Source organism: Leptonychotes weddellii, chromosome 3 (assembly GCF_054177405.1).
Source record: "Leptonychotes weddellii isolate Sample4059 chromosome 3, ASM5417740v2, whole genome shotgun sequence".
NCBI classification, from domain to species: domain Eukaryota; kingdom Metazoa; phylum Chordata; class Mammalia; order Carnivora; family Phocidae; genus Leptonychotes; species Leptonychotes weddellii.
Window position 1 is genome coordinate 80,795,673 of NC_138371.1, and position 16,921 is coordinate 80,812,593.

The 16,921-nt window shown below is 33.0% G+C and overlaps 1 protein-coding gene across 1 annotated transcript in view; it reads left to right on the plus strand.

Annotated features, from left to right (window-relative positions):
- Positions 1 to 16,921, plus strand: part of LRP1B (LDL receptor related protein 1B) — a 1,719,891-nt gene that overhangs the window by 863,223 nt on the left and 839,747 nt on the right. The window contains exon 7 of the mRNA XM_081815486.1: positions 15,309 to 15,471. Coding sequence (XP_081671612.1) covers positions 15,309 to 15,471 — 163 coding nt within the window. The remainder of the gene's footprint in view (positions 1 to 15,308; positions 15,472 to 16,921) is intronic.

The window sequence follows — 16,921 nt, forward strand, 5'->3', positions numbered from 1 at the left end:
TGGGGAGGGTATGTGCTATGGTGAGCGCTTTGAATTGTGTAAGACTGTTGAATCACAGATTTATACCTCTGAAACAAATGCATTATATGTTTAAAAAAAAAAAAGTAGGAAGGGAAAAATGAAGGGGGTGGAATCGGAGGGGGAGACGAACCATGAGAGACTATGGACTCCGAGAAACAAACAGGGTTCTAGAGGGGAGGGGGGTGGGGAGATGGGTTAGCCTGGTGACGGGTATTAAAGAGGGCACGTGGTGAATGGAGCACTGGGTGTTATACGCAAACAAGGAATTATGGACCACTACATCAAAAACTAATGATATAATGTAAGGTGATTAACATAACATAATAAAATTTAAAAAAAAAGAATATAGACTTAAGATTTAGACTAAAACCTGTTGTTTATTAAAACCCTGAGGAAGAAACAACACAAATGTACGTTGGTATCATCTCCTGGATGGCATTCATGGTAACATGTTACAAAGAGAAACACTCCATAAAGTTTTGATCTAAAATTGAGCTGAATTTCAGCAAACGTAGATATTTATAAAAATATCAGTGATAACATTTTGAAAGCATTAGCACATGAGAGTAAATTCCAAGAGTCTTTTCAGCTTGTTAAAACTTTTTTTATCACTGACAATCAAGTGTAACATAGAACTCAGACTATAAAGAGAACTGTTTTCTTCTTTGGTGTCCTGATATCATCTGGGTTTTATAAAGATCCCTTAGTTGAAAGATCAGTGAAGAAGCTATTGCAGCGATCCAAAAGAGAGAAAACAGTGTCTTGACTAAGAAGAGTAATATTAGAGATGGAAAGAAATGTATTGTTTCAGGTGAGCTCTTAAGATGTGTGATAGATTTAGTCTGGGATGAAGTGAGGATGGATAAAACTAAAACAAAGGATGAATCATTTGAGTTATGAGTCAAATAAGAATGCAAAGTTTTGCCTAGTGGGAAAAACACTTGTGCAAACTGGCTTTGTTTTTTTTGTTTGCGTGTTTGTTTTGTTTTGTTTTTACTGTAGAGAGAGAATAACACTTGCATCTTTTCTAAGTGCATTCACCATAGGAAATAAGATTGGTTTGTAATGTGGGTTAGAAGATGGAATTGAGAAATAGTGGAACAGTGAAAGCTAGGCCATCTTCTGTTCCTTCCTCACAAGAGAAAACATAAGAAGACTGAAGACTTACACAACTACCTAATATTGGCCCACCATCCCATGTTAGAAGCACCTTCCTTGTCTTTTCTCATAAAGACATGCACAGAGTGTATGTAGAACTTTGTGACTATTCGTATAAAGAACTGGCCTTGATGATCATTTTGACTACATTTCATGTGTTTAAGAAACAGAATTGGAGCCTAGGAAGAGGCAGTCTTTCATTAGTTAAAGGAAAAGGAGAAGGCTCTGTAATGTGCCAGAGTCTATTCTTTATTAAGGATGTGCCTGCCCACAGTACACGCAAATTAAATTTCTATAATACCATTTTAATTATTATACAACAGACGGAGGCTTTGTTTACTCAATTCAGTTTATTTAATGTCATGGAGGGATAAAGTGAGTACATGCTTCTTGATAAAGATTATGGTGACATATAAAAATAAATGTAATTACATCTTATCATCCAGTGAGCATTTTCAAATGTTCTGGTAAAGAAATATGATATAAAACTTAAATGTTAATTTACCACTTAAACCAAGAGACGCATAAATCGAAGAAAACAGATAGTTTCTTTACAATTGTACCATTTTTAAAATTTTATTTTTACCTGCTCTTCTCTGTATTTACATTATAAGCAATATAACTCTCTTTAGTGAAGGCAACATCACAGCTTGAGGGACAATCTTTGTGTGGAAATAAAAATGCTAAGTTAAAATATTCATAATATACAAACAGAAAAGACATGTGGATAGAAGCAATCTGTGTTTGGAATGTTTCTGATTTTCTGTGATGTCTTCAAATTTTCTATCATTCTTGGCTTCTTCATCTAAGCTAGACTATAACTTACATGTATTCCTTATATATTTAATTTTGACAAAGGAAATATGTGTAGTATATACTACACAGGCTCACCTTTGCTCTGATACTCTCTGAAGCCACCATCTCTCTCCTGGAATTTACAGAATCTTCCTAACTGGTCACCTGCTTTCAGACTTATCCCTTTCATCCACACAACAGCTAGAATGATCTTTTTAAAAAGCTAAACAGACATCTAACTTTTCTGCTTGAAACTGTCCCCAGGGATTTTCCATTAAACACTGCAGATTGAACAAAACTGTTTATATTATATTTGTTCTTTTTTGGAAATCTCCTGTAAATGCTATAAAAGGAAATGTCTTTTATTAATCCAAAAAGAAAGAAAGAGGAGACAAAGCATGTGAGATAATTTTGGATAATAAAGAGCAGATGATTAAATGATAAATGAATTATGTTTAATGTTTCTCTGCTTTGCTGAGTGCAGATTGGATGCCAAGATGAAGAACCCCAGAGAGGCTCAAAAATTAGAGTCTGGTCACTTCTAAAGGTGGGGTTATAGGATAGGACTAGTAATAAGTGGATTAGCTTAGAACCTGTTTTGTGAATAGCTCAGCTCCTAGATCCTGCTAGGCAACCTCTTATCCCCTACATCAGCAGAAAATGAGATGTTTGATTTCTGACATAGTTAAATGATAAATGTCTGAACTGATTAAAAAAAAAAAGCCCCAGGATTATGGCAATGGAACAAGCTCTACAGATTGGAACAAGGGCATGTCAGACAATGGAAGGATGTCAAAAGCAAAAACAAACAAACAAAAAAAGACATTAATAGATGAGTGTATTTTTTTGTTTTGTTTTGGCTTTTTTTTTCATTTAGGGAGGAGTTTTAGAGTTCTTTTGTAGAATTATGCAATAATAAATTACACCAAAGGAAAAAACAACAAGAAAAAATGGAACTCTAAAAAAGCAAGTTATTCAGGGAAGGAAGTATGAAACTTTTCTTTGCTTTTCAACAAAAATTTATATAGTCATAATTATATAAACATTGAATATTAATATCACTAAAATTAAGATTGTGGGAGGATGAAGGGAGAGCAAGCATGAATGCATATCTGTATGTATGTGTGGAGGGGTATAAAAGAATTAAATCCTAATCTTGTGTAACAAAAAGCCTATAGATTATATAAATAACTTTAAAAACACTAAAATTATAGTAGAAACATGCTATATAGAATTATGGAAATGAATACAGTTGAGATAGCTAAAACAATTAGAAGAGTAGAGGTGAAGTAGGCACCACTACATTTTACTATCAGCCTTGATGGGGTATTTGACTTTTTAAATCATGTACATTTACAGTATGATAAAAATAAAAATTGCATTTAAAATAAGATCATCTCCTGGTTTTTCAATATAATGTTTATGAAATCTACCCATCTACTGTAGTTTGTGTACACCTGCCAGTCTCTATTACCTCATCTATTCTCATTCATTCGTATTTTAGCTGTGATTTAGCTCCTCACATCTCTGCTCTCATTTTGAGAATATGCCAAGTTCAGTCCTGCTTGGTAGGCTATGCCCTCAAATCTCCACATGGTCAACCATCTTATTTTGAACTTAGTTAAAATACTATCTTCCTAAGGATACCCCCTGTGACCAGTCACTCCATAAGTCATTAATACTCTCTGACACTGCCCTTCTTGAGAGGGGACTGTGTAAGAGACCCATACCTTAATCATGCCCAAATATAGTTGTTTCAGCCCAGAACCACACTGTAAAAATAAAGCAAAAATTTTCAAGAGAAATAAGAAAAGTTATCTTTAAATCTCCCAGGGTTCATTTATGAGCATTTATAGAGTATCCTCTGTTTTAGCATTAATCCACACTACAGGTAATTTAAAGGAACCAAACCAGTTGTCTGTAGAGACAGTTTAGTTCAGATCTGCTTCTATAAATGATATCCAAGTGATAGGAAGCCAATGAAATCTATCTCTAAAAACTACAGTAGTTATCTATTGCTGCATAACAAATTACCCCCAAACTTAGTGGCTTAAAAAGAGCACCTATTATCTTATACTTTCTGTGTGTCAGAAATTCAGGAGCTGCTTAGCTAGGTGATTGGCATAAGGTTTCTCTTAAGGTTGTAATCAAGACGTTAGCCAGGACTGCTAACAGGCATCCAGTAATTTAACTGGGCTGGAAGATTTATTTCCAAGCTCATTCTTGTGACTATTGGCAGTAGGTATCCGTCCCTTGCAAAATGGGCCTCTGCAAAGGGTTGCTTGAGTATCCTCATAGTATGGCATTTGGCTTCCACCAGAGTGAGCCAAAGAGAAAGAGCAAAAGGGAAGTTATGATGCCTCTTATGGCTTATCCTTGGAAATCACACTCTGTCATTTCTACCACATTCTATTCAGTACAAGAAGTCACAAAGAATATCCTGCACTCAAAGGGAAGAGAATTAAGCTTCATCTCCTGAAAGGAACAGTATCAAACATTTGTGGGCATATTTTAAAATTATCAAACCCATTAAGTGTCTACCTTATCATTAATTATTGATGATTTTATCTAGTAACGTGACATTTCCTAGTAATAAATATGACAAGAACACACAAAGACATAAACTAAAGAGTAACGTTTTAGTCCTTCTGCCTCTGAAAGGCAGCTAATATTCATGGAATACTTACTGCATGTCATTGTGCTGGATTCTTAATATTTGTTTTCTGATTTAATCTCTTCACCACTTTGTAAATTGGATATTATGTTCATTGAATATAAGAACAATGACTTTTATAGGTATTAGTGACTTTCTCAAGAACATACTTTAAGTAGAGGGTTAGACTGAAATAAATTATATATACCGTTTGCTTTGGTGGAACCATACTAGTGATTTGATCCAGTTTGGCTACAGACAAGTTTTGTTTGATACATATAATGCCTTATAATTTTTAAAAATTAGTTTACCATATTTAAAAATTGGGAGACTTCAAATGAATCCCCAAATCCAGATTTTGGGCTTCTTTGTTATTTTATTTATTTTTATTGTCCCTGTTTTTTCTTTTTAACTGGAAAACATTAATATACAATTTAGTTTCAGATCTGTGACATAGTACATATTTATATGCATTACAAAATGGTCACATCTGCTTACCATCTGTCACCATGCAAATTTGTTACAATATTATTGACTCTATGCCTTATGCTGTACATTACATTGCATCCCTGTGTCTTATTTATTTTATGACTGGAATACTGTACCTCTTAATCCCCTTCACCTATTTCATCCAACCTCCCGCTTCCCTAACCTTCTCGAAAATCATCACTTTATTCTCTGTATCCATGAGTCTGTTTTTGTTTTGTTTTGTTTGTTTGTTTTGTTTTTTAGATTCTACATTTAAGTGAAGTCATACGGTATTGATCTTCCTAGGATTTATTTCATTTAGTGTAATGTACTCTAGGTCCACCCACGTTGTCACAAAAGGCAAGATATATATATTTTTTAATGGTTTTTTAATGGTTGAGTAATATTACACTGCATGTTTACACCATGTCTCCTTTACCCATTCATCTATTGATGGACATTTAGGTTGTGTCCATGCCATGACTATTGTAAACAATGCTGCAATGAACATAGGGGTGCATATGTCTTTTCAAATCACTGTTTTCATTTTCTTTGCATAAATACCTAGAAGTGGAATTGCTACATCATATGGTAGTTCTATTTTTCATTTTTTGAGAAACCCCAATACTATTTTCCATTCCCACAAACAATGCACAAGGGTTCCCTTTTCTTCACATCCTTTCTAACCCTTGTTATCTTTTGTCTTTTTGATAAGAGCCATTCAGACACGTATGAGGTAATATCTCATTGTAGTTTTGATTTGCATTTCCATGATGATTAGTGATGTTGAGCATCCTTTCATGTGTCTGTTGGCCATCTGTATATCTATGGGAACACGTCTATTCAGATCCTCTGCCCATTTTTTAATCAGATTGGTTGCTTATTTGATATTGGTTTATGAGTTCTTTATATATTTTTGGATGGTAACCCCTTATTGGATATATCATTTGCAAATATCTTCTCCCATTAATACATTGACTTTTCTTTTTGTTGATGGTTTCCTTTGCTGTGCAAAAGCTTTTTACTTTGATGTGGTCCTGTTTTTTTTTTTTTTTTTTTAATTTTTGTTTTTATTGACCTAGCCTGAGGATAGAGAGTTTAAAAATACATGTATCACTAAGACCAATGTCCAAGAGCTTAATACCTATTTTTTCTAGGAGTTTTATGGTTTCAGGTTTTATTTTTAAGTCTTTAATCCATCTTAAGTTTACTTTTATATATGATGTTAGAAATTAGTCCACTTTCCTTCTTTTGCATGTAGTTGTCTAGTTCTCCCAACACCATTTATGGAAGACACTGTCTTTTTTCCATTGTATATTCTTGCTTCCTTTGTTATAGATCAATTGACCATATAAGCATAGGTTTATTTCTGGGCTGTCTATTCTGTTCCATTGATCTGTTGGGTCTGTTTTTATGCCGGTATCATAATGTTTTGATTACTATAGCTTTGTAGTATAGTATGAAATTCAGGAGCATGATACCTGTGGCTTTTGTTCTTCATTCCCAAGATTGCTTTGGCTCTTTGGTGTTTTTTGTGGTTCCATACAAATTTTAGGATTATTTATTCTAGTTTTGTGAAAATATATGTTGGTAGTTTGATAGGGATTGTACTGAATCTGTAGATTTCATGGATAGTACAGACATTTTAATAATATTAATTTTTCCAATCTATGAGCATAATTTATCTTTCTGTTACTTGTGTCATCAATGTCTTAGAATTTTCAGAGTATAAGTCTTTCACTTCGTTGATTCAGTTTATTCCTCCATATCTTACTCTTTATAATGTCATTATAAATGGGATAATTTCCTAAATTTCTTTTTCTGATAGTTCATTATTAGTATATAGAAATGCAATAGATATATGTCTATTGATTTTGCATTATGCAGCTTTACTGAATTCATTTATTAATTCTAATGATTTTGGGATAGAGGCTTTAGAGGTTTTCTTTTTTTTTAATGTATAGTATTATGTCATTTAAAAATAGTAACAGTTTTACTTTTTCCTTAACAATTTTTTACTTCACCTTAACAATTTGAATGACTTTTATTTCCCTTTTCTTTTTCCTTTTTTTATTACAAGAAACCTACTTTATTATTTTTTAAATTTTAATTCCAGTGTAGTTAACATACAGGGTTATATTAGGCTCAGGTGTACAATGTAGTGATTCAACAATTCTATACATTACTCAATGTTCCTCGTGATAAGTATACTCTTAATCTGATAACCAGTTTGTCTCTTTTTTGGTTTATCTCTTTATTCTTTGTTTTTGTTTGTTTGTTCTGTTTCTTAAGTTCCATGTATGAATGAAATCATATGGTATTTGTCTTTCTCTCACTGGCTTATTTAGCTTAGCACTGTAATCTCTAGATCTATCCATGTTGTTGCAAATGGAAGGATTTCATTCTTTTTTATTGCTGAGTGGTCTTCCACTGTATATATGTACATATGTATGTGTGTACACACACACTACATCTTCTTTATGCATTCATCTATTGATGGACACTTGGGCTGCTTTCATAATTTAGCTGTTATCAATAATGCTACAGGAAACATAAGGGTGCGTGTATCTTTTTGAATTAGTGTTTTCATATTCTTTGGGTAAATACCCAGTAGTAGAATTACTAGATTATATAGTAATTTATTTTTAATTTTTTGAGGAACAGCCATACTGTTTTCCGTAGTGGCTGCACCAGTTTGCATTCCCATCAACAGTGCACAGGTTTTTGGTTTTTTGTTTTCCCCACATCCTTATGAGCACTTGTTTTTTCTTGTGTTCTTGATTTTAACCATTCTGACTTACATTTCCCTGATGGTTAGTGATACTGAGCATCTTTTCATGTGGCTGTTGGCTAAATGTATGCCTTCTTTGGAGAAATGTCTGTTGCTGTCTTATGCCCATTTTTAATTGGATTATGTCTGGGGTTTTTTGGTGCTGAGTTGCATAAGTTCTTTATATATTTTGAATACTAATTCTTTATCAGTTGTGTCATTTGTAAAGATCTTCTCCCTCCAGTAGAATGTCTGTTAGTTTTACTGTTTTCTTTGCTGTGCAGAAGTTTTTTATTCTGATGTAGTCCCAAAAGTTTATTTTTCCTTGTGTCACTCACTTCAGGATACATATCTAGAAAAATGCTGCTATGGCCGATGTCAAAGAAATTGCTGCCTGTGCTCTGTACTAGGATTTTTATGCTTTCAGGTCTCATATTCAGGTCCTCAATCTATTTTGAGTTTATTTTTATATATGATGGAAGAAAGTGATCCAGTTTCATTCTTTTGCATGTAGCGGTCCAGTTTACCTGACAAAGGAGGAAGATACCTTTTTGTTTGTCTTGTTTCTTGTTGAAGAGACTGTCTTTTTCCCATTGCCTGTTTTTGCCTCCTTTGTTGAAGATTAGTTGAGCATATAATCATAGGTTTATTTCTGGGCTCTCTATTCTGTTCTGTTGATCTTTGTGTCTATTTTTGTGCCAGTACCGTATTGTTTTGATTACTACAGATTTATAGTATATCTTGAAATCTGGGATTGTGATACCTCCAGTTTTGTTCTTCATTTTCAAGATTGCTTTTGGTGTTTTTGGGGTCTTTTATGGTTCCATACAAATTTTAGGATTGCTTGTTCTGGTTCTGCAAAAAATGCTGTTGGTATTTTTTTTTTTAAAGATTTTTTATTTATTTATTTGAGAGAGAGAATGAGACAGAGAGCATGAGAGAGGGGAGGGTCAGAGGGAGAAGCAGACTCCCCACTGAGCAGGGAGCCCGATGCGGGACTCGATCCTGGGACTCCAGGATCATGACCTGAGCCGAAGGCAGCCGCTTAACCGACTGAGCCACCCAGGCGCCCTGCTGTTGGTATTTTGATAAGGAATGAATTAAATCTGTAAATTGCTTTGAGTAGTATAGACATTTTAACAATATTTGTTCTTTCAATCTATGGGCATGGAAAGTCCTCCTATTTCTTTGTTTTGTCTTCAATTTCTTTCATCAGTGTTTTATAGTTTTCAGAGTACAGGTCTTTCAACTCTTTGGTTAAATTTATTAGGTGTTTTATTATTTTTGATACAATTAAAATGGCATTGCTTTCTTAATTTTCTTTCTGCTGCTTCATTATTTGTGTACAGAGATGCAAAAGATTTCTATATATTGATTTTGTATCCCACAACCTTACTGAATTCATTTTTATATATAGTGTCTTCTCATCTGCAAATACTGAAGTTTTTATTTTTTCCCTACCAATTTGGATGGCTTTTATTTCTTTTTGTTGTCTGATTGCTCTGGCTAGGACTTCCAGTATTATGTTGAAAAAAAGGGGTGAAAGTGAAAGCCCTAGTTTAGTTCCTGATCTTAGGAGACAATCTCTGTTTTTCCATCATTAAGTATGGTATTAGCTGTGGGTTTTTCTTATAAGGCCTTTATTACGTTGAGGTATGTTCCTTCTAAACCTACTATGTTGAGGGTTTTATCATCAATGGATATTGTACTTTGTTAAGTGTTTTTTCTCCATTTATTAAAATGACCATATGGTTTGTATCCTTTCTCTTGTTGATGCAATGTGTCACTTTGATTGATTTGCAAATACTGAACCACCCTCACATCCCAGGAATAAATCCCATTTGATTGCAGTGAATGATTTTTTTATGAATTGTTGGCTTGGATTTGCCAATATTTTGTTGAGGATTTTTGCCTGTATGATCATCAGATATATTGGCCTAAGGTTCTCTTTTTTAGTGATATCTTTATCTGGTTTTGGTATCAGGGTAATGCTGGCCTCAAAGAATGACTTTGGAAGGTTTTCTTCCTCTCCTATTTTTTGGAATAGTTTGAAAAGAATAGGTATTAACTTTTCTTTAAAAGTTTGGTAGAATTCACCTGTGAAGACTTCTGGTCCTGGACTTCTGTTTGTTGGAAGTTTTTTTTTTTTTCTTTCTTTTTGTTTTTGTTGTTGTTGTTGTTGTTGGGAGTTTTTTGATTACTGATTTAAATTCATTGCTGGTAGTTGGTCTGTCAAATTTTCGATTTCTTCCTGATTCAGTTTGGGAGGTTATCTGTTTCTAGGAATTTATTTGTTAGGTTGTCTAATTTACTGGCATATAATTTTTCATAATAATCTCTTATAATCCTTTGTATTTATGTGGTCAGTTATTATTTCTCTTTCATATCTAATTATTTGAGTCTTCTTTTTTTTTTTTGATGAGTCATATGGCTAAAGGTTTATCAATTTTATTGATCTTTTCAAAGAACCAGCAACTCCTGGTTTTATTGATCTGTCCTGTTGGTTTTTGCTTGTTTGTTTTGTTTTGGGGCTTGTGGGGAGTTCTTTTTTGGTTTCTGTTGTATTTACTTCTGCTGCAATCTTTATTATTTCCTTCCTTTTACTGGTTTTGGGTTTTGTTTGTCCTTTTATTTCTAGTGCCTTTGGTGTAAGGTTAGATGGGCTTTTTTTTTTTTTTTTCTATTTCTTGAAGTGGAACTGTATTTCTGTAAACTTCACTCTTAGAACTGCCTTTGCTGTGTCCCATAGATTTTGGACAATTGTGTTTCCATTTTCATTTGTTTCAGGTATTATTTTTTCTTTTTTTTAATTTCTTCATTGACATATTTATTGTTTAGTAACATGCTGTTTAATCTCCACATGTTTGTGTTTGTTTCTTTTTCTTTTAATTTTCTTCTTATAATTGATTTCTAATCTTATAGTGTTACGGTCAGCAAAGATACTTGATATGATTTCAGTCTTCTTAAATTTATTGAGACTTGTTGTATAGCCTACTATGTGATCTATCCTGTAGAATATCCCATGAACACTTGAGAATAATGTGTATTCTGCTGTTTTTAGTTAGAGTATTCTGTTAAGTCTATCTGGTCTAATGTGTTGTTCAAGGACATTGTTTTCTTATTAACTTTCTGTCTGGACATCCACTGATGGAAGTGGAGTATTAAAGTCTACTATTATCTTATTTCTATCAATTTCTTCCTTTGTATCTGTTAATATTTGCTTTATATATTTAGATGTTCCTATGTTGGGTGCATAAATATTTACAAGTGTTATATCTTCTTGTTGGATTTGCCCTTTATCATTATGTAATGACCTTCTTTGTTTCTTGTTGCAACCTTTTTGTTGTTGTTGTTGTTACAGTCTATTTGGCCTAATATAAACATTCTACCTCAGCTTTCTTCTTTTCCATTTGCATGGAATATCTTTTCCCATTCCTTAACTTTCAGTCAGTGTGCATTTTTAGATTTGAAGTGAGTCTCTTGTAGGCAGCAATAGACTGTATTTTGGGCTCCTTGAAATAATGAAGCATTTCTATGAAGTAAAAACAATCAGCTCGAATTGAGCCTACCTTTTTAAGTAGATGTATATTCCAGGTTATCCTCTAGCTTTGTCATAGTTCAAACTTCAAACAAGTTTTGCTTATTTATGTTATCTTTCTCATTTTTGTGGACATTTCCATTTTCCATCTCTGGCTAGTTGAAGATTACATAGCAAATAAATTGAAAAGAAATCAAGAAGTAAATTTTGTCAATGTGTAACTTTCAAAAAGTTAAAAACATGACTCATACAAATATATAGTGACTATGTGTTAAGGAGGGAGTCACTTAGCTCATTAATGAGAACCAGAGGATGGTAAATCTGTTTCAAAGGAGTACAGAAGAGATTGAAGTGTTTACAATCAATGAAATAAAAACATCCTAATTTAAGATTGTAAAGTTAGGTATAAAACTAGTCAATGTCATACAGGACAATAAAACTAGGGTTATCTTTTACCTGATGGAAATAATTTGCATCTCTGTAGGACATAAATTATTTGCAATTTACAAATGTGCAAATTAATATCTAAATTCATAGAGACTGGGATCTGATCAGTATTAAATTGTAAGTTAAACAAAGATATATTACTCAGGAAAATGAACTAATTTATTAAGGTGTCTATGAGACAATAGTTCAGTATGCCATTGAAAGAACTTGTAGACATTCTTTTATATTTTTCTTAACAAAATTTTGACTTTTATTCTAAATAATTTTGTGGCATGGACAACTCTATGAAACAATACTTGAGTAGATATGTAATTTTGCCAGCGTACGGTAACAAAATACCACGGGCTTAAACAACAGAAATCCATTTTCTCAAAATTCTGAAGATAGGAGCTTCCAGATCAAGGTTTCAACTGGTTGGATTCCTCTGAGGCCACTCTTTGGATTGCAAACAGCCTTTCCTCTATGTATAGGGATTCCTGCTATCTCTCCTTGTAGGTACTAATCTCTATTTATAAGGATATGGGTCAGGTTAGATTAGGGCTTACTTTAATGACCTTGGTATAATCATCTCTTTTAGATTTTATCTACAAATGCAGTCACATTCTAAGGCAATGGAGGTTAGGACTTCAACACATGAATTTTGGGGAAAAACAATTCAGTCCATAATAGTTAGTATACATTACATTTTAGTGAATTAAAAATGTTTCATCTCTGGAAAATAATTACTTGCCTTGTATCATGATGAAAAGTCTCTTGTAAAGCGTTTTTGTAATCCAATTATAGATATAAGTATTTGTCTTTAAAAAAAAAAAACTTTTTCCTTGAATTTTTCATTTTATTTTCACTGGATACAACTTTAAGTTGTTGGACCTAACAAATATTGTGTTTTAAGAACATTGTTAATAGCTACTTATATGCTGTTGTACAGGTTTCAAAATACTTCATTGTTTTTTTCATTATTATTTAAAAATTTACCAATATTTATATTTTGTAGATATGAGCAGGATAGTAACCTTTGCATTTGCCAATTAGAAAATTCTGAGTAACCATAATAAAAGCCATCCCCCCCCCAGAAAAGGAAAAATCCAGTTGACTTCAGTTGAAAAATGAATAAAAAGCAAGCGACTAGAAAACATAATAACAGGAATATGTTTAAATTTTTGTTCAAGTAACACTAAAGTAATAAGGGTCTAACTAAAAATTTAGGATTTTTTTTCATAATATCATAAAATGATTGCAATTATCTTTGACAATTTCCTATGATCTTGGTTATATTTCAGCAAAATTAAAATGAAATACTGAATCCATTGTCTGGAAGATACACCTATCTCCTGAAATGTGTCAATAATTTCAGCCAAATTTATTTACTTATCTATCTATGTAACTATTGGCTTGCTTACTTGAACTTTTTGTCTAATTGCCTCAATTCTCCAATCTTAATATAAGATTATATTAAAACTAGACAGAAACTTCAAATATAAGAAAAGGAAACAAAACCAATGCCCACAATTACTAAGTGTTTGGCTAATTATTAGGTTTTTTAGTGAGATCTTGTTGCTTCAAACTTGGATGGTTGTTAACAATAACTATTGTTTCAGTAGCAGAGAATCTTTCTGTAATGATACAGAGTTGAAAAAAAGTGTGAATGCTGTCAAAAAGCTCTTTTGTCTGCAATTACAATTGCATAGACTCCACAAACTGCATGCCTAGATGAGGGATGGGTCATTGAATGGGCTCTGGCACATACTTTATCTGAACCCAAGGTATTTAAAAGGACATTTGAAACAGTGGGTTTTGTGCTCTAGTTGATATAATAATGTAAAAAGAATAAAAAATAAACAAAGCATGCATTTGCAGATTTCTGGAGACAGAGAAATAGTTCAGCTTTTTAAAAATCCTGGTTGCTGAACTGTTTGAAAAAAGCTGCATGTAGTTCGTGGAACATTTAAACGGTTACGTTTCCATAAAGACTGGTCAATTCAGGAATGAAACTGTAATCGATAGCTTGAAAATGTGTTTCCAATGAATTGCAATATCCACTTTCTGTTTGTCCTTGTAAGGCATGATAGAAATTCCCACAAACTTGCTACTTTCTGTACCTTGCTTTGACAATATACCATTAAGCGTGGTAATAATGACACATGCGTCTATGTTGGTCTTTCTGTTGAAAGGATATCATTCACTGAAGCAGCAGGTTACTAAGGAAGTATTTTGAAGCACAGAGTAGGAAGAATGTTTAGGTTCAGATTATATAAGGAAACTGCTTAGTGAATGAGTCATAGATCCATAGTAAGTTTGAACAAAGAGGTATCACAGTATAATTTCCAATAGATAAGAACATGACTGTCATAAAATTCAAGAATAAATATGATCCAGATATTTATTCATGGAATTATTGAGGGAACCAGCCCAGCATGGCAGATCTAAGAGCATTAGTGGATATTTGCAGGCATTTCAAAAAAAAAGAATATATAAATAAAATTTGTAGGAAAGCATAAAAATGGTTAATGCCTCACAGGGCAGTATGACCATAACCTTTGGGGTTATCTTTTCTACCAGATAAATATCTACAAATTAGCATGAAATCCCACAGTGGTATAGGTCTGATCAAATGGAAGATACTCAAGTCAAACACAGATACATTCTCTGAGAGCTGCTCTATCCACTGTAGCCACTAGCTACATCTTTTAGATTTAAATCTGAGATCATTAAAATGAAATACAATACAGATTTTGTTTCCCAGTTACACTAGTTAGGTTTTAAGTGTTCACTAGACACATTTGGCTAATGGTTAGTTCATTAGACAACATGGATGTGGAATACATCCTTCATCACAGAAAGTACTATTGAAAACGCTCTGCTAGAGGATTAATCTTTGAGCAGGCCTGTTTTATAATGCCTATGTATGCCATTGAAAAACATATCACCCCTTCTTTTGCTTTGAATATTTTTTGTAAACAAAGAGATCTTACAGATCTCCTTTTCCACCTTTTCCACCCTTCCTTTTTTTTTTTTTAATGGAAGAGGATCTGAAAATATGGGTTTACCCTTAGATTTATAAAAAGTTTACTCTTACTACTAAAGAGTTTAGCTGTATCATTGAACCATTGGGTTGAATGAACTATTTTGTATAAATGGGGGATTTAGGACAAAGATTTTATTGTAAATACGTGTATTTTAAGATTTAGAAATTCTTTACCCATTTCCCTAGATCATCCTCAGTCCTTATATGACAAGAAGAAAGGTATCAAAAGGTAGTCATTACTTTACAGAATAATTAAATCACTTATTTTGGCATAGCAAAAAATTATCTTTGGAGGGTTTTTTTTTTTATCATAAAACTACCTTTACTTTTGAAATGTCTTCTGTGATGGTTTGGGCAGACTTATGTACTCTTTGGCTTATGATACTAAATTTGCACCTGCAATGCAATGATTTTGTGTATGTGTGTTTTTCAGATGTGCAACAAATGGCGATTGACTGGCTTACCAGAAATCTCTATTTTGTGGACCATGTCAGTGACCGGATCTTTGTTTGTAATTACAATGGGTCTGTATGTGTCACCCTGATTGACCTGGAGCTTCATAATCCTAAGGCAATAGCAGTAGATCCAATAGCAGGGTAAGAAGTTCTTTTTTTTATAGTGTTGATCTGAGATAGTTACCAATTAAAAAATATTTTAGATCAAAAAAATATAATAGATCAGTGTCTGGAATATGACTATAGGTTCAAAATATTTTTAAATGTCGATTTCAACATTTGCATTGCAAGGAGGGAAAAAGGGCTACAATTTAGCATGCAGAAGCTGGGGAATACCAATTCCTTAACACATTAATATTGCTGGCCTAACCTGAGATACAAACAACTTGTCACCCTCTTAAGAATTGCTTTGGGGTCACCAGACAAGAGCCTCAGGATAGTTTTGGGTTAAAGAGAGAAGACTTTAAGTTTCCTTAGCAGTAGACCTTGTAGTTAGCAAGCTTCCGAAATATTTTGACTTGGAAGACAAACTTACATCCAACACATTTGGGATTTATAAAAGGGGCATAATACAAGTTCATGGGCACTACTAAAACGTTAAGGTCATCTTTTAGTTGAAACCAACTTTTTTCTCTAACTACTGATATGTAAATACTACATAATTATGGAGTTACTGAATTCATCAGAATTCATTTTCTCTCTCTCTCTTTTTTTTACTTTCTAATTTTGCAAGCCTCTTTGTTGGTTTAAAAGATGTCTTATCTGATCGTCTTTTAGCTAATAGGCTCATTAATCTTTTTTAAATATTTCTCAATTTGTCAAAATATAGTCATAAATGTTTAAATTCCCGTCAAGTTTGTTCATATGATTAGAAAATCAATATAGGAATTATGCTTCAATTTTACAAATACTATGGCGTTATTGAGGGGGAGGGGCAAAAAAGATGTAGAGGCTTATAGATTCAGTTGTTTCTCCAGTCAGTAGTGGGATACTCTCAAATTAATGACATAATGTACAAGGATACTCTCAAATTAATGACATAATGTACAATTTTAATTGGAGGAGCTGTTGTTTTTTCAGAGGTAAGTTGTAGCAAAGATTTGAAAACTGAAATTTTATCCTTGTTACTGTTTTAATCGCCCCCAAGTAGTTCAGGCTGAAATGTCTGATGGAACAGATCCTGAACCACCATAAGCCTCCATTCAATAAATGGGAAAATATTTACTGAAGAAACAGCTGTCATCCATATGTGGACTTTTGTCACTCTTTACTTAAAGTCTGATTGAATATTAAGATGCATCATCACAATGGTTTTGATTTTGACAAGAACAGCTTGCACATAAGAACTTTGCTAGGAAGGCTGTATAATATAATTCTTGAATGTAGCTCTATTTGTATTTGCAGCAGATGGTTACTTGAGTCAATCTGACTGCAGCGATGCTTCAAAAGACATTAGTAAAAGAAGTTGTATTTAAACTGATTTGTTTGGGTTGTTGGATAGGGTAGTAAGAAAGAATTGGAAATTTACAAATGTGCCAACAACATTCTTTTGGAATTCTGTTTAGAAATATATTTGCTTGCATGTTATTCC